We start from the raw sequence: 26842 nt of genomic DNA on the forward strand, positions 1-26842 counted from the left end.
TAAAAGAATGTATGTATCATCTACATGGATGTGTAATCATTTGAGATTTACTCAGACGGCTGCAATCAGCTGATGAGTCACGGATGTCATCCTTGGTTTGGATCCATCTTCTCTCAATAACATTATTTGCATAAACAAAAGCCTGTCTACTCACATTTCATTTGCTGTCAACTCAACCCTTCATGTGACATGTTTCATTCAAATTAATTCCCAAACCTTCACAACATGGCAATATCTAACACCTAATGTCCTAAACTGAAGTCTGTCGTATTATGTGATGTGAAAGTGTAAAACCGGCCTGACATCGCGAGCCGCGCTCATGCTCTGCATTAGCTCCCATGCTGCTCAACTTCAGCTTAAAGCGGAGGCAGAAAGGCGGGCGAGTGCACAAGCAGGAGCATGCACATGCATCAGCGAGACTCATAAATATCCCATTCTACAAGGGATTTTATGTATATGCATTCTTAAAAGAGCTTATATTGAAAGAGTTGGTGTGCAGTAAGTGCATTAAATATAGCTGCATAAGAGGAGCTGGGATGATGAGAGCTGTGTAAATTGCAAAAAAATGCCTTAACCATGTGGAAGAAGGAAGCAAGGCCATTTTCTTTCGGCGCTTTATCGCTGATCCTCCATGTACACTGAGGTCCATGCTTTAATCAAATGCAAATACTTATGGAGCCAAACTGTAACTCCTTGACCAAACTTGCACCATGATACTGACAGTAATCTAAAATAATTATGAAACTGCAGGAGAAGATATAAACTTGTGAGACACGGTGTGAAATAGGGGAGATTACTGATATCGCACAACTCTTATTATCTATCGTACTTTTCACCAAACTCCAAGAATGCTGAAATTAATTTGAGATACAGTACTACTACATACAGTATAAAGTGTGGGTTAGCACATGTCTGTCTCGTGCTTTTCCTTTGCTGAGAGAGTTGTCTTCCCTTCAGTATTTCATACAATACGACTGATTGCCCGAAACAAGACACTAAAGAGAATATGACAGGTTTGTTTTTTGTTTGTTAAACTCACAAGACGTGTTTTTTACCTTCCATTCTTTTATCTTCTTTGGAGCAATCTAACTTGAATAGAGTCTAAATTGGATGCAAAGTTGAAAGACCTTCTATCTACATGCTTTCAGTGATGACCAATGAAAATTTTAGCTTAATTTGATATGGGGGGCTGGGGGGCGAGCATCTTTCAATTTGCTCTAGCGTTTTGCACTGAGCCAGATCAGCATCTGAGGGATATTGGTCTAGACAAACACCTGCTTGTTTCTTGAAGAAATATACTCGCCTAATTTACGCCTCCTCAAAACTACTGACATCCCAACAACTGATGCTGAAGCAATCAAAAGCAATCAAAAGCCCCATGCATGACTGCAGATAAACCAAAGAAATGTCAAAAAGAAAGAGTCAAATTTCTTCTAAGTCTCAAGGATTCTGCAGTTTTTTCATACAGTTGTTCATCACTCACCACCACAATAAAACCATTTCAGTGAGAGCCGCTGTCCCCCGAGACAGTCTTATTGGGAGGTCTCTCATTCCCAAAAGGCTTTGCCACAGATGCTCTTTCTGTCTAAATTAGAAAATGATTATCGCAAATACAAAAGGTCAAACTGCCTGTCAGGGAAAGCCTTTTTTTTTTTTTTTAAAGTTGCACGTCAGAGGCAAAGTGAAGAGAAGTGCTTGGGATTTCAAAACATATTTTCATAACGAAAACACACAAATTAAGTTGCCTTGAATAAGGTAGGTGAGATGTTTGTTTTGAAAATGGACCACATAGTCAAAGGCAAATAACTAACAATTATTTGAATCCTTGAGAGAAAGAAAGAGCCATATAGGTCTGTAGGTGAGGTTTTCAAATTTCATTATCTGAAGACTTATGATGCACACTCATAGCTTTACACATAAGAAGTTGTAGAATTTGGGTTGACAACTGTAAATAACGTGTGTTTGAAAAAAAAATCATCACAGACTTTCATCCTTATCTGTCCGTGGTCTAACCCTAACCCCAACAGAAAAAAGCTGCACATCATGAGAAGCAGTTGTTGACATTGTTGTGAGGTCCCATTTTCAGCTTTTATAGAGTGGCTTTAAAAACTCTGGGCTGGCAGTATTGATGTCTAAACCACTCTAGCAGTCTCGCTCTCTCACTCACACACACACACACACACAACAACACACACACACACACACACTACACTTCCCCTTCCTGGTAAAGTACAGGATGTGCGGATGGAGAACTAAGCAGTTTTTTTTCCCTCTGCTGTTGCCAGGAATGCTTTATGGGCCATGTTAATATTGGAGCTGCCTGCTGGAAAGATTGCTTGATTCAATCAACCAAGTCGCTGCCTTGTAAAGTCATTACACTTTGTGCAATGTCATGCGTTCTGGAGGCTCTGGACAGTCCTGTGTTCTCTCCTAGCATTAGGGAAGTGGCCTAGCAAAGCACGTGCGCCTGGCACTTCAGCATCTATAAATAGCCATCACGAACCAACATAAACACTTTTAAAAATCAATTAGAGATGCATTTTCCGTAACCAAAATACAGCATGCTGTCACTGGCAACTTATGCCCCGGGCAGACTTGAAAATAAAGACTTAATTCACTTTCCCCGCTGGATTTGCTTCCGTTGAAACCCCGAGGGTATGAGATTGCAAAAGACATGGGGAGCGAAGATGAAGAGATTGTGAGATGGAGAGGGAGGGGTAAGCTGATATCAGGGCGGGATATCAGAGGCAGAAGAAAAAATACAGTGACCTCCCCGATATCATCTCCTCTGGCGTCACACTTTCCTAAACCACGCCACTTTTCTGAGAGGGACAGAAGTGCTAGAGGGAAAACTTGAAATATTGAAGGAAGAGAGAGAGAGAGAGAGAGAGAGAGAGAGAGAGAGAGAGAGGGCAGAGAACAGAGAGACACCTGAGTGTAAATAAAGAGAGTAAAAAGAGAGGAGTTCTAGAGATAGAGATATAAAGGGATTACAAGTGTTTGAGTCAAGAAGAGACAGAGGAAGAAGGATTCAAAGAGGGGAGGGAAAAAAACCCGGCTGGTGTGAGTACTTTTTGCTCTAACAGTAAAGCAGCCAGCGTGGGCTGAAATAAGCAGAGATCTTACCTGCTCAGCTGTCACAGAGGTCGTGGTTGGTGGGACGGAGAAGTGAGGAGAGTCAAAGGGTCCTGGGGCGGTCCGGGTGGTGGGGGGGCTCGGTCCGGCTCGAAGCAGGGCTGGAGGGTGGTCCAGGAGGGGGGAGGAAGGACGGAGTGACAGGGAGCAGGGAGACGGGGAGGCTAAAGGGGGGAGAAGAAACGCCGCTTGCCTCTCCCTCCCTTTCTCTCTCTCTCTTTATCTCTTTTCCCCCTCCAACACACACACACAGACACACGCGCTCGGAGGCAGACACCAAAACCCCGAGTCACTCAGATAATAGGCAGAGAAAGAGTCTTTACATTTACACGCTCTGCCACAGGGGGAGGATGGGTAGAGCTCCCCTCCCACTCTCCTCCAGGCAGCCAATGGGAGGAGGCAGAGAGGTGTCCAGGCAGCCAATGAGACTGGAGGCAGCCGGTGCCTTGCCCCAGCCAATAAGTGCAATAGCTCATATCCAATTGGAATAATTACAGTATGGAAGGAGTCATGAAAAGCTTCCCTTTTGAAGGACAGACCAACCAGTGCACTCAGCCAATAAGTGTGATTTAGGGCCGCAACAGACATTAGAGTGATTAGATTCTGGGCCACTTAACCCAGCACAATATCCCTGCATGCTCCTCTGCAGACCTGGCAAAACAGAAAGAAAGCTTTTAGTCAGCTCAGCTAGAGTTGGAGAATTAGCGATGTATGCTCCAACAAGGCATGCATGCTCTCTCTCTTGCTCTCTTTCTTTCTCTCTCGCACACATAGAGAGGCGGTAACACATGCATGATAACACATGCAGGCATGTGTTCACTTTCACAGGCTTTCACACACCTACATAATCAATTCCCCTCTGCCACATAATTTACACTCAGCGTAGTCCCACAGTTATCAACAATACTGAGCGTAGAATAACGTTAGCTGAACAAAGTGTGAAATTTCATCAGACTTTGACCCTCATATGCTCAGTAAGAAGCATGCTTCACTTCTAGAAGTCTTGTTTTATTCCCCTCCTCAATCGATCGCTCTGGCAAGAGCCCAGCTTGATAAATGATCAATGGCAAACTGTCAGGTTGAGGAATGAAAAGTGCGTCACGATTCCCCTCTTCATTCTGCATAGTGGAGTGAACAAAATACCTGGTATAATGCCACATCAGAACAGAGAAAAGAAGCAGTACTTTTTGCTTGTTCTTTTTGTCAGCAAACAGAGCTCGGCGACTTGCTGAAAGGTAGATTTTCTTAGGGCTGGAGAGAATTCTCCAGGGCGGCCAGCTGGGGATTTAGCAACACTGTGAAACTGGAGGTTCCTCCATGATGTTCACGAGCTTTTACACCAACTTGACTACACTAAAAAAAGAAAGGCTCCCCAAGGAACCTTTCAGGATTCAAAGTGGTTACTACTGTGAAAAAACCCTACATTTCAAAAAGGTTTCTCAAGGAACCCTTCTAAAATATATAGTATGCTCCCCCTTGTCAAAATGTCACAACTTTATGTTTCATCATGGTAAGGGTACCGAATAAAAGTTTTAAAGTGATAGTCCACAAGATTCTTGTTTTTCCTGATTTTGGCGACAGCTCTGGTGATAAGCGATCATTCCTCAACTGCATAAAATGCAACACTTCTTGTGCAGCACAGCAAATGTAAAAGCTTTCATGAACTGGCTATAGGGTTGAGTCACTATTGCATGGTATCAATCAGTGATACAAAGCAGAAAAACTGACTTTTTTTTAATGAAAATGCTGCAGATTATTACATTTATTTTTGGATTCAGATGACAGACATTCAGTAAATGCAAGTGTGGCTCCCCACAACTCAAGTCTCTGATGACAGTAAGTTAAATAATGAGAGGAGTAATAAATGTGGGATGAAAAAAAGGATAAATGAAAACAATATTCACTTACACACTCCGCACACTTATAAATAACAATGTTAAGAGTTTAGAAGATATTTTCTCCATCGGGGTCAAACTGTTGTATGTCTAGGGCCAACAGATCTTATTATTACTTCGCTTTGAAGAATGGCACGCAGGAGTCCTGAAAATCAATGGGGCTGTCAATACCTGAGTGCATAATAACATGGTCGGATATGCACAGCACAAGTGTGGCATCAAACTGTCAGTTTACCGGAGAGTTAAGCCCAGAAGTTTGTCTTCCTCTGAAATCAATATCACCAGATAGGGGATGCATGGGAAAAAAATTATCCCGTTTGCTAAGTTTTGAAAATGGTCCATAGCAGAGTGTATAATGGCATCTAAAATTGGACATATTTGTGTGACTCCCAATCAGAAAAAAATAATTTCATGGTTATTTATTTTGTTGACTTGCGACAAATGTCCTGATTTTTTCCCCCATCTTTCCTGTTTCACGAGTTTACATCTTTACAACACAATGATTGTAACTTATTCTGTGAATGCTGCTGATACCGAGCACAAAGTCTCTGGACAAAGCCGATCAGTATGGCACGAATAGCAATAACAGGGAGAGAAGGGGTCACAGATTCCAAAGACAACACTGTCATTTACAGCAGCATAGTTTTGTAGAATGGGACTGATCTGAGCCCCCTCTGCGTGTGAGTGGGAGAGGAAGACACATAAAAAATTCATAAGAAGATGGAGGGAGATGTCACATCGAATATGTAGCCAGCTGCAGTGATGGCCATGGGTAGTGAGCTGTGTAAGCTATGCAAGGTAGCTACGAACTGGTAGACCCGACCTGGGTGAATTATAAAGTACAGCGTCAGGGAGGTATCACCGCCTCACGATATGAATCAACCAATGTACACTACTTCTACCTATTCACCCTGAACTCAAATCCTGTGTCATCTTCTTTATCTGTCCTACCTTTCCCAAAAATATTGCATAGTGTAATGCCTAGTAAATATTGCCTTTAGGATTTCATCATTGATATGTTGCTGTCAAATGTGATCACAAACAACATCTTTATTTCTGAGGACTTGGGAGGTTTTGGTTCAGAGTTTCAGCAAGAATACTGCTAAGTGACATTTCCATCCATGGCTCCATTGGAAAGCGAGTCAAACTGGGCTACTGTGGCAGTATTTTGCAATTTGAAAAACCTACAGATTTTTCACATTTCTGTATGATACCTTACACAAACTGACTATACACTCAAAACGTAAGCATACGCCTACAATACAGCCCATATCCAAATTATAACCTGGCCAGCAGACATGCGTAAAACATTTAGGGCACAGATGGCATTGATGGGATAATTTAATTGTGTATCAATTATATAAAAGACAATCAGTAATAGAAAATGAATTGAAAGGATTGTAAGTAGGTCAGCATTTTGAGACATGATCCGTACAATACAAGTGCAATCTGTGCAATACAGGATACTTTGGATGGTGTTTTTCCAATACATTTTACAAAAAGTGGCCCAAGAATAAACTTTTGATAATTCCTGACTGTAAAGGTGAGAAAAAGGCATCTGTGCTTCAATAGTGGGTCAATGTAAAAGAGTGCAGGTGTGATTGAGTGGTCAAAGCCTATCTTCACGATGCCAGGAATATCCACTCTAGATAACATCCTCCTCATCAAATATTTAAAAGGAGGAGAAGAAAAAAATAAAGACTTAAATGCCAGCAGATTCACGAGGGGATTTAAAGACTAGGAGATTGTTACTCATTATCTATCTAAATGTCAGTGAAATGTGAAAGCCTTGCAGTAGGCCTACAGTACCTCAGACACTACACAAATGTTGTTTTAGGCCTACTTGTTACCCTTTAATTTGATGGGAGAACATGTCGGTCTAGTTAGACAGAGAATGGATTAAGAAATGCTCTTTAACAAGATTTACTAACGATTTACAGAAATTAATCTTTTCCTACCATAAATTTTTCATATTATTTTGGGGTTTACATGCACTGAGATTGGTATTATACAAAAATAAGCCAGCCTTGATGTAGCGTAAGGGCATAAAACAAAGGGAAGAGGCTCTGTAACTAGCCTGAGAGTGCATTATTGTTAGATTTGGGTTAATGTGACGGTGAGTCACCCCCAACGACGTATAAACATAGTCCAGAGATCTGACAAGCACGGCTTTTCGCTTCCGCCCCAAACGTAATTAAGTCCCCCAATATCTGGTTGTCGCCTCCTTGTATCATTACCGTCGCTGGATCATTTCGATGTACTTAGTTATTACTTAGCCGCCCCTAAATATAGCCTTCCCCAGGCAGCCGTGGTGATAGCACTTCACAGCAAAGCCAGCTGTGGGTTATTACAAGCCACCCACCCCCCACTCGCTCAGTCCCCCACTCAGTCAAGGAGACTTATATGGATAATACACCACTCAGCAAGTTATGTGTTTTTTTTTCTTTTTTGAAAGATTTACTCAACCAAGGACCTTGAGGAATTGGAAACGGGCTGTGATGCTAGTTATTTTTCTTTCAACCAGGGACAGTGCTACGACACTGAGCCCCCCCAGTCAATTAATATAAGCCTTATAGCTGTAGTACGGCTGCTCAGCGGGTTGAGATGCTTAAGTTGAGAGGCAGATGTGGATTTGATGGAATTGAGTGGGAAGCGACTGTATTTACCCATTATTTTTAGGTAATGTGTTTGCTTTTTTTTTATTTTGGGGTTGGGTGCATGGACGACTTGGGGCCTCTGTCCTCCTTGAGATGCTGCAACCAGCCACGCGAGCCGAGCTCCATTCACAAATGACATGCGAGTAAGGGTGTTGCCTTCAAATATTTAATACCTACTTGTGCATGAGTTTATTAGCACAAAGTGAAACTGGAAAAAACAGACTTCAGTAAAACTTTTATGATGATGTTCGTTATGCACAGGCAAGTATCCAAGTGCAGCCATGGACAGCCTTGTAAAGAACACTAGAAACAGATGACCAGTTTGTAGTGTGCAAATCCAGAAAACGAGTGTACACTAACAAAAATGCCATGTCTCAAAAGAACACTAGTTAGTTACATGCTTGCTGGCTGTAAGCATCTTGGCAAATAATGGAACAAGTGTAAAGCGTTTTTCTATGACAGTCATGGATATGGACAACACCTTTAATCTTTTAGCAACGCCACTTATTGAGACGACAAAGGGATTGGAGTAGAAAGATGTGACAAGTCATTTGTTTACAGCCTTGGATAACATTAATGACTACTGAATGGCAAGATCAATAGGTTGGGCTTAGAGAGCAACAATACACATTGATCATCTCATGTATTATATTGCAGGTGAAATGTAATGATTATTGTTAATAATCTTTAATGAAAAGTAGATGGTGGCTGTGTGATAAAATCTTAAAGTATTTTAATAACTGATGTGAAATGATGTGAATATTAGGTGAGAAGATTTGATGATGTAACAAGTTTGCGTAGATTGTTTTGACTACTTTTGTTATATAGACTATTTTATTTATAAATCTGTGCCATGTTCATAATATTTTACTGGGAGTTTGTATTTCTTCTAGCTCTTTAAGGCTTTGACGATAAACACATAATTTATTATATTGATGTATCAAACATTTGTCTAAGTAAGGAATTATTTATTGAATGCATGAATTGTAATTGTGGTGGTAGTCCATTAAGCTTTTGTGGGATGGGTTCCGGTTTATTTCATGATGCTGTGTTTGATGAGGAAGGCCTACAGTACCTTTTGTGCATTGGCAAGGTTGTGGCGAGTATTTATTTGAATGTTTTAGTGATTTAAAGGCACCATTTTTTTTGCCGACCACGAGATGCCCTAATTGCATGAGAGGATGTCCATCATCCATCACATAATTTGTTTATATAGGAGTCAACTAGTATCTTCATTGTTGGTTTGAAGTTGTTGTGTTGAAGTTAGCCAATATACAAGAGTAGGGTTCGGGTCGTGGAGTAGCAGGTTATGATAGAGTTGTAAGTGTTACTGAAGATTAGGCATGGCAATTTAAATTACCTAAGAGGGTTAAAGTAATTTTCAATAAACCACATTGTTTAATGTGTTGAGTGATAGTTTGATTACGTTATTAGTAGGGACTGTGTCTATTGGTATTTTATGCCATTTATCATGCTATATTGTGTCTTAGGAGTGATTTTACATGAGGGCCATTGCCTGGCGTATAAAGGTTACCACAGATATTTAATAAAAAACAATTTGCAGCTTAGGAAGGACCTAATAAAAGTCCTACAGTCTCTTAGCGACCTCAGCAGATCTAGAGGGATCTAGATGACTGTTGCCCTGCTGGAGACGGGAGATGGGCAACATTAACTGTGAATCAACACAGAAAACAGTTTACACTAGACTAAAATCAGACCTGCTCATGCATTTTGCATAACATTGAAATGCGTTGGTACGAGTTGTTACACTAAAATACACCAAAATAAACCTGTTGTTTTGTAACTGATAAAAAGGCATGAAGCTAGGACATGCTGTAGTATGTCATTAGTGTAACTTTACCTCATGTGACAAAGCCGAATGCCCAACAACACTGATGAATGCACTTGTTAGCTAACCCTAGCTGTTCAGTCATTATAGGTTAGCTTGCATCCTTGTTAATGTGTCACAGATATCTAACATTAGCAATGCTGTAAATACATGTGGTTTGATTGGAGTGTGAAAAAGACAGGCTAGACCCCTAAACGTATGCACAGCAATGCTTATTTATTCCTGCAGCCACCCACCTGTAGTCAGAGTAGAAATGAGAGTAGTGGATAATACTGGACTCTGGTAACAGGCCGCGGACCTCCAGAAAAAAGGACTAAAAAAGGACAAGCGACACCTTGGAGGGGTAAGCAACACCTTGCTTAGGAGAGCCAAGTCTGCCACTTGCAGTAGGAGGCCGAGCTGCAGAATCAGTGCAACTGCCACCTGAACTCTGTGTTCGTCTCAGCAAGTAAAACTGCAATCATACTGTATGTGTCAGGTGTGTGTTGTGTCAAAATGATTTAACAGAAGATCATGATGTTGTTCCATTGACTGTACATCTGCCTATTTATTTGATTATTTGTTTATTAACTTAAGTTTCAATGTCAGTTTACGTTGAGATAAATGGCTGAATATCTATTTCAGGTACATGCACACAGTCAGAATTTTGTTGTCAATAATCAATAAATAGGTCATATGCACTATATGCACTATACTGTGTGTGTTGGTATTTTTGCAGAATACATACTTGAGCTTTCAGCTGGTGGTGTCGTTACTCCAAAACTTCCTCCAAGGCTGGAAGGTTGATAACAGATTTCAATTTGCAGTAAAGGCAATGCCCTCCTCCTCTATGGTGGAACAAAAGGATGGCATCAGATTAGATTATCTTCTGGTTTAGCTGAAGCCTGATATATGATACAGTGTGCTGTTTTTACTTCCTGCTTCCTATTTACGAGGAAGTCAACCAAAAAAATCCACACAGCTGAACAGAACAGCAGCACAGAAGGTAAAATTGCAAAGGTCATACAACAATTGCCTAGAGGGCAGAACAGAAAAATTTTAATGAACCTCCCTCAAGCAAACAATTATTTTCTATGACCCTCCTTGACAAGACTGAAAAAAATTAATTACCTTCCACTAGACAAAAGACTAATATCGAGCAATACAGGCTACTTAAAGATTTCTACATGAATGATTACAATGTATGAACTCCATCAGTAAAGTAGATCATACATAGGGTCTTTGAAAAAAATAATTGTCCTTTATTATATGAGATTTCAGCACAGCATTTCTGCATCTTTCAGTGTTTCATGGAAATATTGCCAAAATTGAGGCCAATTGTCAACTATTATTAGGGGTTATTTACACAAAAATACTATACTTTTATTATTTCTGGTGTTAGTTGCCTCTTGTGAAATACATCTATCCTGGTCATAATCTCATGATTAGAGGAAATTAGATGTGTATTACAGGGAATCTGGGTCATTCTCCCCCCTACTGGTTGAAATCTGCACCAAATCTGTACCAAGTGTTGCCAAGTTCTTCTATCTTACTACCTGTGCTGTCCTGAGCTGTTAAACATCAGCTCTGCTATAAATTTAAATCAGAGGGGACGACTGTTTTTGGAATACTCTCTTGTAGATCTCAAGCTCAAACCTGATGTTTGGATCGTACTCGTTGGATGACAGGATCTAATAGGAAACACCATCCTGGATCAAAAGGCTTTTGTGTCTTGCTTTTTGCCATTTTCTGTCACATCAGAAGTGTGCTAATGCAAGAGGCGTGATCTCTGTTACACGTGGTGTACCTGACACAGAATGCAGCAGAGATAAGATACTTAAAAAGCTGAAAATGTGCATTTCTCTCTCCTGGTCTTGATGTGTTAATGACTGTGCTGATGTTGGAAGACTGATGTTGGAAGACTTCACAAAGAAGCAACAGGAAAACTAATATTCTAAGATGCAGAGAAAGCAATTCAAAAAAGACAGAGAGGATTCTGCAAGCCGTAAAGGAGTCATTCCTTTTCTGCATTAAACTACAATTGTTTTTCATAGTTCAATTTCAGTGGAATTCCCCCTCTTTCAGGATTTTTCCTTGTGATTACTGCGAGCAAAAACACTTGATTTTGTGGAAGCTTTTCTGAAAAATAAATAAAAATCCAGATCCAAGAATGGCATGCTTGATGACAATTGTGCTCTGATAAGTTTCTGGCAGTGAGTTTAAAAAATATTTTACCACATTTTTATGTGGTAAAAATGCAACATCTTGATCAAAAATGCAAGCCTATGCAATATTTGCTGGGATATTTGCTTATGGACAATAGCAATACTTTTGACATTTCAGCCTCGCTAGCAGTTACTTCTGCTCACTGTATTTTCCTTTCCTCTTTAGAAAGGTGAATCCCAGCATAACCAGTTCACCTTTAAACTGATTTATTTTGATACTTGATATTCAATGTTTATCTAACTCTATTTGTGCTACACTAAGACAGTCATATTGAGGTAGAACAGGGTAAACATGCAGCTACTAGCCTAATTCATTTCAAAGTACAGTAACAAGTACAGATTTTGTACAGTCTCGCGTATTTGATGCAATAGACCTAATTAATTAAAAAAAATTATAAATTAATTTGAATGTGATGTCAGCTCTCGCTTCCTAGCTGCCAGCTGTCTTCATCTCTTCTATGGAGAACACAATACCTTTAGGCTATCTGGCTTGCTAGTTGATGTTAGCAACTGAACCGTTAGCAATCATAGCTAATAGCATGGAGCAGTGTTGATACAGTTGATACAGAGTTTGTATAAAAGACTTCATTATGTTACCTTGAGTCTGGTGTATTGAGGAACCATATTCTTCTCCTGCATGGCGTCATTACCTTGTTTTTCTCGTTGGATATACTTTACTCACTATGTGACACAACGGCTAGCTTGACAGCATTATGTGCAGTAACATCTCCATTGGGCTCAATTTAGGGATGTAAAGTTAGTACAGAGTCCTGTCCACTATAAACACCTCAAGGTAAGAAACACACGACGTTTTTTTTTTTTTTATGGTTGACTTTTTCTTTTAAACTACTTAATTAGGCCAATTTAGGATAATTCAAATTAATCTTCTTAATCAAAGTAATATCTTGAAACACCTCCCAACTTTAAGGCAGAGATTTAAGGGGATTTCATAAGCCATTGGCAATGAATGGTGACCTAATTTAGTTCTCCTTTTAAATCCACTTTACTTGTAGGCCTATAGTCACTGTATTCTCATTGCGTGGTAATTTCATTTCCAAAAAGTCAATATTGAGGGAAAGTTCAGGTGGGTTGTATGCAAATGTGCATGAATTTACTGCTGAGCACCAATGTAAACAAAAGTTACCAAAACCAAACACCACCATCTATCTCCCACCAGCAGTTTAATGAACTCAAAATAAAGAAATGTTGCTGGCTTGTATATCGAGTGCTTAAGATTTTTTGAACATACCTATGACTCATAGAGGTTGTATGGTGGTATAAAATCACCCAGTTAACCTACATGGGTTGCTAAACGAGCAGGGTCTGAACTACATGACAACAAATTAAATCTATTCCACAAAGGATGGTGATCATGAATGTATTGTTGAACTCAATTGACTTAATTCACATAAAATAGAATGACAGTAGTCTTAACACTGGCCATTGTAGATATAGGCCTACTGTGTGGGTCCAACTTCCACACTGGCCCGAAGGACCTTATAGGTGTACGGATTGTCTGACCAAGGGACCTTGAGCTCCTTTCATTGCCAATGGGGACACTGATTTGTGTGAAGGTGGTGCAGTCAAGGCCGACCAGTGACATCCCATTGAGTGGGTCATAAAACTGCTAAGGTGGACAGGGCTGCTGGGAGTGAAACATGCCAAGGTGACATTGCCATTAGAGGTCTCCAAATGAGAACCAACCTGCTAGGTAAAGGAAACAACAGTTAAATATATATTAAAAGATGTGGCATGTGGCTCCAAAAATTAGACTGATGTATGTCTTATCAATGTTGTGGATGAAAAAAAAAACTTTTATTCAGTGCCTGGGAGAAATGGTACAGCACATTTTGTTATAAAAATGGATTTCCACAGGTTCAGTCAAGACATCAGTAGCACTACAGCCAAGTTAGTCTCTGAAATTCAACATGAGGCTACTGCAACACTGTCTCCATAACATACGTCTGGTTTCCCCCATCAGCAGTCACTCCCACAGAGATAAGTACCAAACTGACCATTTGCAGCTTACTCACTGATAGCTTTTTTTATACAATGAGCACATTTCTGGTGAAAGGCAAAATGTGCACTTCAAATTCAAAAGGCTCAATTTCAGCTACAAGGAATCTTGCAACTAGCATGTGGGATTATTCAGTGAAGTATTGGTTGTGTCCAAGAAAGCCATTCAAACAAGGCATGTGCTGTGCCTTAATGCACTTGAGGGAAATCATAGCCATCGTAACATTTACATATTTGTAGCATAATACATACAATACGGTTCATTATTATATGAGTTTTGTTTACTTATTTTGTAAAATGATCCTTTATGGAAGTGTTATTAGGCACAGTTTTTGATCAGAATCTCTTTTGAAAGGTATAAAACGTGCTGTGCTGCGTACAATATGGATGAGGGCATTTTGTCATTTTTAACTTTTCCCAAATCAAATCTTATGTCCTTACATAACTTCATTTAAAAATAAATATCTATTATCTTCTTTAAATTTAAAATAATCTTTAAAAGTTTGTTGTAACCCATAGTAACCCACAATTCTTAAATGAAATTGAAACATGGAAAATTACACATAAATCATCAATACCTAAAATAAAAAAAATAAAAAAAGGATGGATATACCAATTCTGAAAACAGTTCAAAAAGTAATAACATTGATAACATCAAAGAAAACAAAGATGAACAAAAACAAAATTAACACAAAAACAACAAACATATAATATACAGAATTTTTAAAAAAATGGATACAATTTGAAAACGCCTTTAGCTTCTCCTCTCTCGTTTCGCCCCTCGGAGAAAATATGTGCCAATGCCCCCGAGAAAAGGGACCAACACCCTTCTGTTCGACCCGTCTCTTTGGCATTTATGGAAGGGAGGAGCAGATAATGCAAAGCGTCTCTGTCAGGCAAAGAGCCACAGGGCCAGTTTGTTGGATGCCGCGCTTTCACAGGGCGCATCATCAGGGAATAAAAACACATGCCTGCTTGGACATTAGAATTGTGTTTCACTAGGACCCCCCCTCTCCCACCCAAAAAAAACCCCAAAAAGTAGACTGGACGGGATTTATTTTTTGGAGTGTGTAATGTAGCTGTTCTCGATACAGAGGACTATATAGGAGGTGGAGCAGCTGCTGGAGCTTTGCTGTAAGAGCCGGCCGCTCTGCAGCGGCGATGCCAGGCCGGTCACGGCGCGGTCGCCCGCCCGCCATGTCTCGCAGTAGTTGTCCGTCTGCCGGTGGCCCTTGCTGCTTGAACCGTGCCAGACCATTTTCTCTGGCCTGGAGAAAAGGAAAAAAAAAAGCAAAGCAGTCAGAATATTTCAGCTGCCTCAAGTTTCCACCAGTGCCTAAGCCCTACTAGGTCAAGGTCATGGATTTGTTTTGGTTTTCATTTATTTGCGCCTTCTTGAATCGTTGCAAAGATATTGTTGGACGAACACATGGAAAACATACAGACACACACACAAAAGAAATACACTGTAACCATGAGTATGAACAAAGCAACTTCATATCATTAAGTGAACAAAGCTACTAATACACTAACAGCTAAATACACAGTGCACGGAACAGAGGCTGTATTAAAGGTAAGAGTTTTGTACAAGCAAAATTACACCCAGCCAAACAAAAACTCACCATGCGCTGTCCCTGAGGATATCTCTACCATCAAAGGAGTAGATTGGTGCGTTATCCCTCATTTTGCCCTCGTTCTCACTGAAGACGGACTCCCAACTGCTAAACAACACTTGGTCCTGCATGGAAAAGAATATAACAATGAGTAAAACTTCATTTCTCCTGTGTAATATCTTTCTCATGGAGTAGCGAGATGAATGTGACAAACGCAGTGACAACATATCATTATCACAATCACGAACAAAGAATCCTAATAGCATTTCATTCAGAATTTTCCACTAATTGCATAAAGGATTTGAACAAATTTGGTGTGAGGAGGTAGTAATGTAGTAATACTGCGACTTCCCCAGCAGCAGCAACTCACCTTGAGGTTTACAATGGGCAGGCTGTCCCTGTCTGACTTGCGCACTATGCTGTAGAGGTCTTGAAGCTTGGAGGACAAGAAAGCTCTGAAGGTGCCCTTCAGGCCCACGGCCCGCGCCTGCTGGAAGCACAGGAAGTCCGCGCCGCGAATTCCTCGCATGTTCCCACTTTGAGGGGCGTTCAGGGCGATGAGGTGGAGCTGTTTAAGAAGACAGTTTCCCATTAAAAAACAGCCTTTCTTTGACCTTTTCCCTCTGTACTGTATTCTTATTTTGTTTGAATCTATTGGGGGATAGTATATGTTTATATGCTGCATACAAGCATGCAGGTAAATCTTGTTAAACATCAGTCTGGAGCAGGTTATGATTGAATGACTTTTTATGGTTTCATTTTAAGGTAAACTGAGATTGAAGGGGCACATATTATGGAGAAGAGGTTTTCAGATTATTGCGGCTATCAGGAAATGAATGAAAACATTGCAGCCTTATTTTGAGACTGATGACCAAGCATTTTTGTAATTTTGTGATGAGTTCTGAACTGGTTTCATGGGCCCACATGACATGAACCTTGCTCTAACTATAAGGAAGTATGTAACTATTCAGTTCAAGTAAAAACATGACTGATGGTAATGATAAAATTAGCTACCAATTGAATATTCTATGATAATAACTATCTATTTATATGTAACACTTACTTATTTATTTATATAGCACTTAGTTCTGACCAGTCCTAAAAATTTAATCAGGAAAATGTATCTGAGACACAACTAAGACACTTACTCCTGGTCCTGATGTGTGCACATGCCCAGCAGGCTGAGGTGCGGGCTGGATGGGTCGTCGCTGGGGAGTCACAGGGTGTCGGTTCTCAGGCTGCTGGGGGTTTACTCTTCCGTCCGTCTGACCCGTGTACCTCGGGTCTGGGAACCTGGGATCGTAATGCGGGGGGTATCTGGGGTCCGGGTGGGCCGGCTCCCTCCTCGGCGGCTCTACGGGCGGGTGGGGCGGGTGGGGCGGGTGGGGCGGAGGCTCGATGGGCCGCGTGGCAGTGCCGCCTTGGGAGTAATGGCCGGCTCCGTTGTTGTGGGACTGGTCCTGGGACTGGGGGTAAAGAATCACAGGAGGAGGCTGGACCTCCGCCACCTCGTTGTCCTTTAAATGGAAAAGAACCAGATTCAGAAATTACAAAATAGTCAATGAATGCCTTCTCCACATAAATCCTCAAAATACTTTTATACCAGTTCATTTTTCCGACTTTCAGACTTACCAGGTCTCTGTAGAAGGGACTGTACTCTCCAAGCTGCGTGAGGAAAACCACATTTAGTAAATATTGATAGTGATACTTTAACTCACATTGAATGAATCATCTGGACTGAACTGTATTAAAGTCTATGAAACATAAGTACATATACATTCCTCTATGCAACCAAGCATGTCATTGTCATTTCATGGGTGAGAAGGTTGTAGATGTTGTACCATGACTTGTCGGAGTCCGTCGCGGACTCTTAAATAGAGGTCGGCTTTGTCTATGATGTAGATGAGACTGCCCTCCGCCTGGCGTCTGCCGGTAGCAATCATGGTGTCATATGACCTCAGAACTGTAACCTGGGGAAAACAAATACACATAATATTAAGCTTTTGTTGTAGAAAAAAGTAAATAAATAAAAACAATGACTTCTGAATACCACAGTTGTAAAGTGTTAAAACCCTAGCGAACAATCACTCTGACATTTGGAATAGTTCTGAGCAGCCCTACCCTGCAGTGTCAACCTGACAGTAAAAATGAGTATTTGAAAGTCCATGAGAGTTGTTTCAATGCAATGATGACACTTACCCCGGAGGAGTGACCAGGTATTCCAGGTGGGCCAGCGGGGCCAGGAGGTCCTGGGACACTGATGGCTTTAAATGGAAACAAAGAGTTGCAACTTATTATTATTATTATTTGTTTTTGCATTTATTTATCCAGGGAGGGGTTACTGAGCATGCAGGTACTTTCTCAAACAGCCCTGCTTCACATTCATACAATTACACACAATCACACCTGCAGTTACAAATGCAGTTTTATACTGTTTGCAACTGAACAGCTCCACTGGAGAGTTTGGTGCTAAAAAACAAGCGCACCTCCATGGTGGTTGTGAGTGTTACTCATTCACTTTTGTAGAAGATTCCAAGCTACATTTGGTCTAGTTTGTAAAGCCTCTAGAAGCTACTTCAGCAGTATGATTGTATGATTTACAAGTATCCAGAACACTGAAGCAAGGAAACACCTCTACTTACGGTGATTGGGCCTGTACGCCCCTGGCAGTGAGGGAGACCCTGGGGGTCCAGGAGGTCCGGGTGGCCCCGGCTGCCCTTGACGCCCATCGTAACCAATCCCTGGTGCCCCTGGTGGTCCCTGAGGTCCAGGAGGGCCGGTAATGGAATCTCCCTTTGGACCCTAACATACAAGAAAGAGAAATGAAAGTTACTGAAACTGAAATGCTAATGAAAAGTTGCTGAAAAGATTTATTTAATATGACAACTATTAAAAGGCTATAGGACCCACTGATGTTGGAAAAAAAACAAAAACAGATCATTACAGTTGCCTTTAATTATGACAATCAGCTTTGGTTGTCTTAAATCAAATAACCAACCTTGTTCATGACGAACATTTATGTATGACAATTTTTTATACTACTTATAAGGAAATTTTTTGCGCCACCTGACAAAATGTGATTCTGGGCCCCCACCCCAATGTGCTATCATCACCTCTGTATCCCCTATTAATGTCTATATACTGTATGTGATAGAAAAAAAAATGTCTCCACTGTCTAGAACTCACCGGTAGGCCTGGGTTGCCAGGAGACCCTGGTTGGCCTTGCACTCCTCCAAAACGAGGGTCATAATATCCACCGCCTGCCTCTCCCTTCTCTCCCTTCACCCCTGCGTCTCCACGATCTCCCTTCAGTTCGTTCTGTTGACAACAGGCAGGTTTTAACATTATACACTGAATTATCCACCTACAGTATGTATAGCATAATAATAATACAGTATATGTCATCCCCCAAAAATGATGCAGGCAGCCCTTGGGCCAATCAGTAACGAGATGCATAATTTTTCCAAGTTTCACCAAAATTGGACCAGTTGTTTTGCAGTTATGGCCTTTCAACGTTTGAAATTTTGACTTTTAATTATAGCATCCCCATTAGGCCAATCAGTGTAATTTTTTAAATACTGGAACACAGTGTCAAGATGCATCATCTGTCCAAGTTTTGTCAAAATCAGACCGGTGGCGTCACGTTTGACAGACGGACAGACGGACCCACGGACCCAGCCTGATCCATAGTCCCAAATTTTTTTGTATGATTTATTTTAGTTTCCATATAACGACACAAAGCATGACATCTCATACAATTATCACACACAACACCATAGTCCCAAATTGAATGATCGACTTTCAAGATTTATGCAAAGAACTTGAGAGTAAGGAATGGAACTCAATGAAATGTTCAGCATTCAGACTTACAGACCCAAAGTGACAAAGCTTATTCAAACTATGAAACATACACACACAAGTGGCAGATCATTGGGACATTTCTTTATCTGTAGGCCTCGGATAAATCATCACTGCCTTAAAGCTTTTTCAATTTACTGTTGAAAGAACATTTATCGTTGAAGAACAAAATTAGACAATTGTCAACTGACAATTTGTCAAACTACTGGCACAGCAAAACACACTCACAGTCTAAGTTTAAAATGAATGAATCTCGTTCCATAAGCATTTAACACAGTGTGAAATGACTTGGAGCACAGGAATACTTGTCTGTTGTGTGTCACCACTGAAATTCTTACCTTCAGTGTATAAATATCAAAGCTAGAGGCTGATCCTGCAGAAGAACAAAAAGGTATTTTTAGTATTCAAGTATTAATAATTCAATGCAACCCTATATTATAAAGGACATGTATTTAAAGCTGATTTTGGTACTGCATGCATATTTTATTAAGACTTTAGGATTTACCTGGGATCCCTGGAAGTCCACGCTCACCTTTTTCCCCTTTAGTTGCTACAAAAAATAAAATGTTCAAAATGTGTACAAAACAGTTGGGTACAGTATACCACATGTGTATGTGTAACTGTCATTAACACTGCAAAACTGTTTGCTCACTGTTTTGATAGTGATGTCTTGTGTGTTTTATCAATACATTTTTCAAATCTAGTGCGAGTTGACAGCCTAATCTCTTGACAATGGAGAGTCTATCCTCCTCAGACTCAGATAGCTGGATCAAACTGAAATTAAGATAGAACTCTTTATCTCTCCAGACAGTTTAAACCCTTTTTAAATCTCTCTTCCTTGACTGGTAGATTTACTTAACTTCTCAGTTTTAATCCTTCACTTTAAGAAGTTCCATCCCAGCGCTTTATGTATTGACTTTAAAACAACAAACTCAGAGTGTGTTGGGAGGGCATACCTGGGTAATTCCTTGAGGTGTCGTCATAGCGCTAAGAACAGAAGGAAAAAAAACACTCAGAGAGGCAATTTCCAGCACTAACAACCAGGGGAGGAAAGGAAATGTTTTGTCTACAGTTCACAAAGGCCAGCAAATCCCACAGTTCACCAACCACTCACTATTTCAGCAGCCAACTAGGTTTTTACAAAACAACCGGAATTTCAAATAATGGCTTGTTACCTGCCTAAGTGGCTGGAAAGTAGAAAACATTACCAGCCACAATCAAGGCTGGTGTTAATTCCCCAATCTACTAACACTAACACGTAAAAAATGTTTCATGTTTCCCATGCAGGTACATTGCAGACAGAAGCAGAAGCCCCACATTTAACTGCACTGCCCCACTTAAAGAGGAGCTGTTTTGAAAAATTGTGAAAAAGCAAGCTGCAATGTCAACTGCAGTGCTTATGCTGGATAGATGCATGACAGGGGACTTGTATGGGCATAATGGGGGACTTCTATTGTGACTACTGCTGTATGTAAATTATATTATATTATCGAATAGCATTAACTGGTACATACAGCTGTCCAGGATTTGGTGCTGCTGAGACAGAGACATTGGACAGACATTCACTGATGCGGACATGAAGAGATTTAAGATCCTGTGTACTCACATTGAAGCGATCCAAGGGAACGGCTGGCCCAGGAGGTCCGGGTGGTCCAGGTGGGCCAGGGGGTCCCTGGTGAAAACAAAGTTATTCACTCTTTGTCACTGTTTGATATGCGTCAGGATGGTTAATATACATTAGGACACTTCATTAGGAGGCAAGGCTGCTAAGAGGCCTCCAAGAACCGATGAGGTTCATTCCAAAAAGACATACCCACATTTGAATAATTTGACAAAATGATTGCTGGCACTGAAGTAAAACTTGGTATGTTATTGGTGTTATTAGCTCTCCTGGGGCATTTTCTTAGCAAACAGTGGCATGTTTGAGATACTGTATTTTTTTAAAGCTACACTTAAGTAACTTTGCATGTTGGCGGCTCCAAATGGCAAGAAGAGGTAACTGAAAACTGTTTGAACTTCAATACCCAGAAACCATATAACATAATGTCAGTAAACTGTGCATAGCATGCGATCTGGATGGAGTGAAGTTTTGATTCCTCACTTCCCGTGGCTGCAAAAGATTTAGTTAGTGTCCACTACCAGACACCAGAATTCCCTTTGCAACCCCACTTTGTGATTTAGGCCGATAAAACAGGTGTATTTTTACATAAAAATCTTGCCTAGTGCAGCTGTAAATAGTAAGTGTAAGCCTACTGAGGTAAAGACTAATACTTACTGGGTAGCTATAGCCACCACCAGTGGTTGGCTCTCCTTTCTCACCCTTGTATCCATTTACACCAGGACGGCCCTGAAGGGAGAGAGTCATTGGTTCATATTTTTCTGGATGGAATACAAAATCCCCAAAAAAGTATGTACGTATTTACATAAAACTTAACTATAACTTCATTTGTAAGAAAGTGTGTAGGGAGCAGCATGAAGAGCAGAGCCAGATGTAACTTTACAACTCTTCTAACTTTAAATATATAAACTTTATGACAAGAGGTTTCTGACTGAGATAAGTTACTAGGAAAAGAGTACTTACAGGTCTTCCAGGCATTCCAATTTCCCCCTTTAAACCAGAAGGCCCGTACTGGCCCTGTACAGGAAAATCATGAAACAAAAGACAATGTGAGTCAACTTTAGAACATGGTGGGAAATCAGTCTAATGGCCAACTGTCTTTGTCCTTAGAGTATATTATTTTGTATATCTTTAATGTTTGAACGCTCAAACACTTACAGAAGGTCCAACAGGTCCAGCAGGCCCTCTGTCTCCCTACAAACAGGATGAAAAAAAAAATTTTTTAAATGCTGTTCATGTCACAATACACTTTACACAGGCTTTAGGAACAGCAAGCAAATAAGCTTAAGCAATAACAACTGTACAACCAACAGAGCAGACAGCAGACCAAAGCAGGCAGCGAGAACAACATTTAGACATGACAAACAGCAGCGTATAGAGGAGAGGGGTGTGCATGTGTGTGTGTGCATATATGAGTGTGTGTGTGTGAGAGAGAGAAAGAGAGAGAGAAATAACAGACCAGTAGCCACAGACAGACAGAAGTCATAAGCAGCGAGACTCACCTTCTGACCCACCAGCCCTCCCAGATACAGAGGATTTCCATCAGGTCCGATGACTAAGCCTGGCTCACCCTTCTCACCCTGAACAGCACGGCACCAATGAGACAAGAGAGACACAATTCAGCAGTTGTACACACAATGAGTTGCAGAGGAACAAGAAAATGTCCTCTATCTTTCAAAAAATGTTTTTGTTTCTTTGGACTGTTTGACTGTGCGAGTTAATGAGAAAATGAACAAATGGGTGAATGAATGAATGAATGAATGATGTTTTCGCTATACTGGCAAGTTTATGATATTCCCTGTTACACACAGTCTATTTAATGGTCTGTTCTTCATTGTGTTTCAAACACCCTGAGACAGGCAGAGGCTGATAACCTACACAGTTTTTTTTTTTGGTTTTAGCTCGCTCCAATTTAAGACTTTCAAACCAACATGACTGCCTGGACTCAGATTTTTTTAAGCTAGGAGAACGTATCACAATCACAATATTTCCTTTCTTTCTTTCTTTCCGGTACAATTCCTGGACTCCAAGAGCACCTACGATTATTTGCCTGAAGCGCTCTTAGTATCTTTCCTCTTAAAAACCATAACATGTATTTGTAAATGCTATTGGATCTGGATCAGGAAGGAATACAGCATGTCAAGGAAATGTAGAGAAGAATATGAAAGGCAATGAAAGAGTAGGAATTCTGTCATTACCTTCACTCCGTAGCCTGGTAGGCCTGCGTCCCCTCTGTCACCCTTTGGTCCAATAGGGCCCTGGCAGGACATAGAAAATGTGTGAGACTAATTTTATAGAATAATAACAGATGATTAATAGATAATAGATCTGTGTTCCTCTAGATCAATTCAAGCCAACACAGTCAGTCATCCCATTAGTCTCTGAGTGTCGGTACAATACAGTTTCTGAACTGCTGAGTGGGCCAGCTGTCTCACTGGCCTGTTCTCTTTCAGATACTGAGTGTGGAAATTATGGCATGAGATGTTGCGGGCTATGTAAGTCTCGGAGTAGGTGCAGTGTCAGAGTGGTGCCACTGTAGTTCAGATGAGTGTTTGATGGCTGCTGAGTACGGCTGTAGAAGGGCTGCTTCTGGGATAATTTACTGTTGAGCTATCCTGAGGCATCACGGCTGTTTGAGAGACATGAATCTTGCATTGATCTGAGTGTGCAGAGGTCTCTTCTTCTACGCCTGTATAACTTAGCTATGTGAGGTGTTTTGTGTGTGTGGAAGATCTTCTACATTAGAGAATAACAGCCATTAAAACCTGACAGATTTGGAAAATAAAGATTAATATTGTCCACATGGTTATAATGATGGTTATAGGATGTAAAGCAGATAATATTATGTTACATGTAGTGAATTGGAAAAAGAGAGGCTTACAGGGAATCCAGCTTGACCAGGTAAACCAGGTCCTCCCTGTACAGGAAAAAAAAAAAACACCATTAATGAATGCTTGAATCATGTAAAGGATAATTCAGTCATTCCCAACAAACCCACAGTATCCTCTAGATCAACTGAACAATACAAGATTCCTTTAAAGTGGGAATCTGCAACGTTCTTGTTTGTTGGTTTTGGCGCCATCTTTGTTGCTAAGCGCTCATTACTGTGGTGTTTCTGCACTGCACTTCCCAGAGATCACCTGTCAATCAAACAGTGTGTCCAGTACTGTGACGTCTTTTTCCTTAGATTTTCTCTTGATGCAGTTTGAGTTTCTGTAGGTGGCGCTGCTGCTGGAAACGTAAAACGCATCACTTTCTGTGCGGCAAAGGACTTTTACCAGGAAAGACTGACCCACTGCCGGGTGTTTAGAACAGCAAATGTAAAAGCTTTCATGAACTGGGTATAAGTTGAATCACTATTGCATTATATCAACTTTAAATAACAATAAACTTGTGTGGATTGGGATACATTCATGTTTGTTCACGTTAATGTATTATAATAACTTCATTACATCAGCATTCTGAGTGACAGTACTGGTACCAACCATGTAGGCGGAAATCATAACACTACTTATACCGGAACCGATGGGCAGGTCTGAGCTATTTCTTAAAAGTTGGTTGTCATATAAATGCAGCTTTCATTCAGTGTAGATGAAATGTATACAGTTGACATTAATTACATGTAAGGATGGCAACAGATGTCGGTCTTGTTCTGTGGTCATGTTCTCAAAAGGTCACATGCTAATAACAATATTCCTACCTTCTAATAAAGTTATATGCTTTTTTAAAAGCGTCAAATTAACATTAACAAGCCAAGATTGATGTGTTGCTGTAATATGAAATAATCTTTTGAACAGCGCTTCCATAATTACTACCACTGAACAGCGTGGAGGACAAGGTAATTACACGTTTCACCATATACTATAAATCATGGTTGAGAGGTGTTTCTCTGTCAGTAAAAGTGCATGATCAACATCATAAATGTTGTAGAAAGCGCATTGTAATGTACAGGACTTTTTAAATGCTATGGATAGTTACACCAAATACATATACAGATATAACTGGATAGGCTCCCAACTACTCATGCATGTGCATTGTCCAAGATACCGACACAATAGAAAATTTCAAAAGGTTTACATAACTAAAAAGAGAGAGCCTTTGCATCCTATGAATACCTATAAACCCTGTGTGTGTCTCTATGCAGTCCTGTTTAGACACACAAATCACACACAGATAAATCAACCAGAACATACAATATGTAGACATGAACACATACCTGAGGCCCAACACCTCCAACATCATGCTGTAGGGACACAAAGAGAATTAAAGAACGAATTAATGAAGATAATATGCTAATACAAAACTAGAACATCTATGGACAGCTTAGCATGCCAAATTAGCAGGACAAAAATCAAAGTAAACTTCAAAGAGTAAACATTTAACACTTGATTTACCCTACTTACTGATGAAAACCTTGATCATACAAATCAGCTGTGTTATGTCTGCATGCACATATGGCAGATAACCCCTACAAGAACCCCTGTAACCCCTGTAATAAGCACACCATTTGAGATACATGAAAATAATGCGTTCACTGCTGTCATAATGTTTATGGCCTGTGGAGTAAATATGATGTTTTATTTCACAAGAGGACAGAAGTCAAGCTGCCCTTCAAGATAGTCAATGGCAATTCTGCAGTCCAACAGCCGGTGGTTTGTCATTTCGAAATAATGCATTACTACAGGAGTAACAGCAACAACAATAATGTACCACTTTTTCACTGCCAATACCAAATCATAATAAATAAATAATAAACTGAAACTATCAGCTGACACACTGATCCAACCCATCACTTTCACTGAACATTAACTTTAGACTCAGATCTTAAGCTTCAGGTCATTACATAAATCATGTTGAGATATAACCTAAGTTTATCCTTAGAGATATTTAAGCTGTTTCTATGTGCGATAAAGGCAGCAAATAAAGTTGCTTTGCCTTGAATTCTGACCTCTTACTCGTGGTTCTCAGCGTTGGATTTCAAGATAGAGGAAACTGTCGGATACCAAGTCTGTGATTGGACTGATTTCAAACAGCAGTGTTGGTATCACGGTTTCTCTAACTTTGACTATATGCATATCTGCCTGTGTGTGTGTGCTTTTGTGAGACTTACACCGCCAGATGTTTGGTAGATGATCTGTCCCGGGGATCCGGGCGGGCCTGGGGGTCCCTGGAGTCCAGTTCCATCTCGGCCTGGTTCACCCTAATACACACACACACACACAAAATATTAATGATTGACACCCCAGTAATACATCCAATACCTGAAATGAATCTAATGTTGAATCTGAGACAAGTTTGGTCCAGTTTTAGGGATTTGCAGTCAGTTAAGACACAAATTAGCTGATTTTACTTTTTGTGTTCTGGAAGACTTTAAAGGTCTAAGAGCTTAAATAACTTATTATAAATTACAAATACAGAGGTTGTCTGGCTTGCTTATTTCAGCACAAGATTGGATCATCAGCATTGATTGCTCTGTGGTGAACATACTGTATGACTGAATAGTTATTCAGTGTTAAAAACAATATTCACCCTCTCTCCTCTGTCGCCTCCCTCACCCTTTGGTCCCTGTAAAATTAAAGAAGAATGAGAGGAAAGATACATTAACAACAGTGAAAGTCATGAATAAGTCCATAAAGTTCCAACGAGGACGAGGGAAACCACCTCCTCCCTTCTTGAAATGGAACTGAAACAGCAGGATCCTGAATGAAGTTAAAAAGGCTATAACCTGTAATCTGAACAGGATATAACTCCAACACATTTCAGCCTGAGCCTTCATCAAGGAACAACACAATAAAAGCAACTGTTCCATGGTATCATACAAGACGTTTCTCCAGTTCACAGAACAAGCTGCTGGATTAAAGGATTTTAAATTTCATTCATGAAGAGTACCTTGGATCTCTGTTCTGATCTGCAGTGCTAACCACACACTGAAAAGCAGCTGTACTGTCTATAATCATCATAAGATAAACCAAAATGCAGCACTTTGTCCTGCCTTTC

General features: G+C 40.4%; 2 protein-coding genes across 4 annotated transcripts in view; both read right to left on the reverse strand.

Moving 5' to 3' along the window:
* pcbp3 (poly(rC) binding protein 3) overlaps window positions 1-3370 on the reverse strand; it is a 70826-nt gene extending 67456 nt beyond the window's left edge. The window contains exon 1 of the mRNA XM_078285995.1: window positions 3127-3370. The gene's annotated coding sequence lies outside the window, so the exon portion shown is untranslated. The remainder of the gene's footprint in view (window positions 1-3126) is intronic.
* A 10163-nt stretch (window positions 3371-13533) lies between these two features.
* col18a1a (collagen type XVIII alpha 1 chain a) overlaps window positions 13534-26842 on the reverse strand; it is an 85345-nt gene continuing 72036 nt past the window's right edge. For all 3 annotated transcript variants that reach the window (XM_071897806.2, XM_078286130.1, XM_078286129.1), the window contains 22 exons: window positions 26375-26410; window positions 25956-26045; window positions 25062-25088; window positions 23727-23762; window positions 23044-23103; window positions 22348-22425; window positions 22004-22039; window positions 21809-21862; window positions 21503-21574; window positions 20834-20899; window positions 20184-20214; window positions 19733-19777; window positions 19566-19600; window positions 18556-18687; window positions 18012-18171; window positions 17569-17633; window positions 17211-17339; window positions 17002-17034; window positions 16518-16886; window positions 15740-15937; window positions 15379-15494; window positions 13534-15024 (listed from right to left, as the gene is read on the reverse strand). In XM_071897806.2, the coding sequence (XP_071753907.2) occupies window positions 14811-15024; window positions 15379-15494; window positions 15740-15937; window positions 16518-16886; window positions 17002-17034; window positions 17211-17339; window positions 17569-17633; window positions 18012-18171; window positions 18556-18687; window positions 19566-19600; window positions 19733-19777; window positions 20184-20214; window positions 20834-20899; window positions 21503-21574; window positions 21809-21862; window positions 22004-22039; window positions 22348-22425; window positions 23044-23103; window positions 23727-23762; window positions 25062-25088; window positions 25956-26045; window positions 26375-26410 (2082 nt within the window). In that variant the 3' untranslated portion in view covers window positions 13534-14810. The remainder of the gene's footprint in view (window positions 15025-15378; window positions 15495-15739; window positions 15938-16517; window positions 16887-17001; window positions 17035-17210; window positions 17340-17568; window positions 17634-18011; window positions 18172-18555; window positions 18688-19565; window positions 19601-19732; window positions 19778-20183; window positions 20215-20833; window positions 20900-21502; window positions 21575-21808; window positions 21863-22003; window positions 22040-22347; window positions 22426-23043; window positions 23104-23726; window positions 23763-25061; window positions 25089-25955; window positions 26046-26374; window positions 26411-26842) is intronic.

The sequence above is a fragment of the Centroberyx gerrardi genome, chromosome 10, assembly GCF_048128805.1.
Source record: "Centroberyx gerrardi isolate f3 chromosome 10, fCenGer3.hap1.cur.20231027, whole genome shotgun sequence".
Lineage (NCBI taxonomy): Eukaryota > Metazoa > Chordata > Actinopteri > Beryciformes > Berycidae > Centroberyx > Centroberyx gerrardi.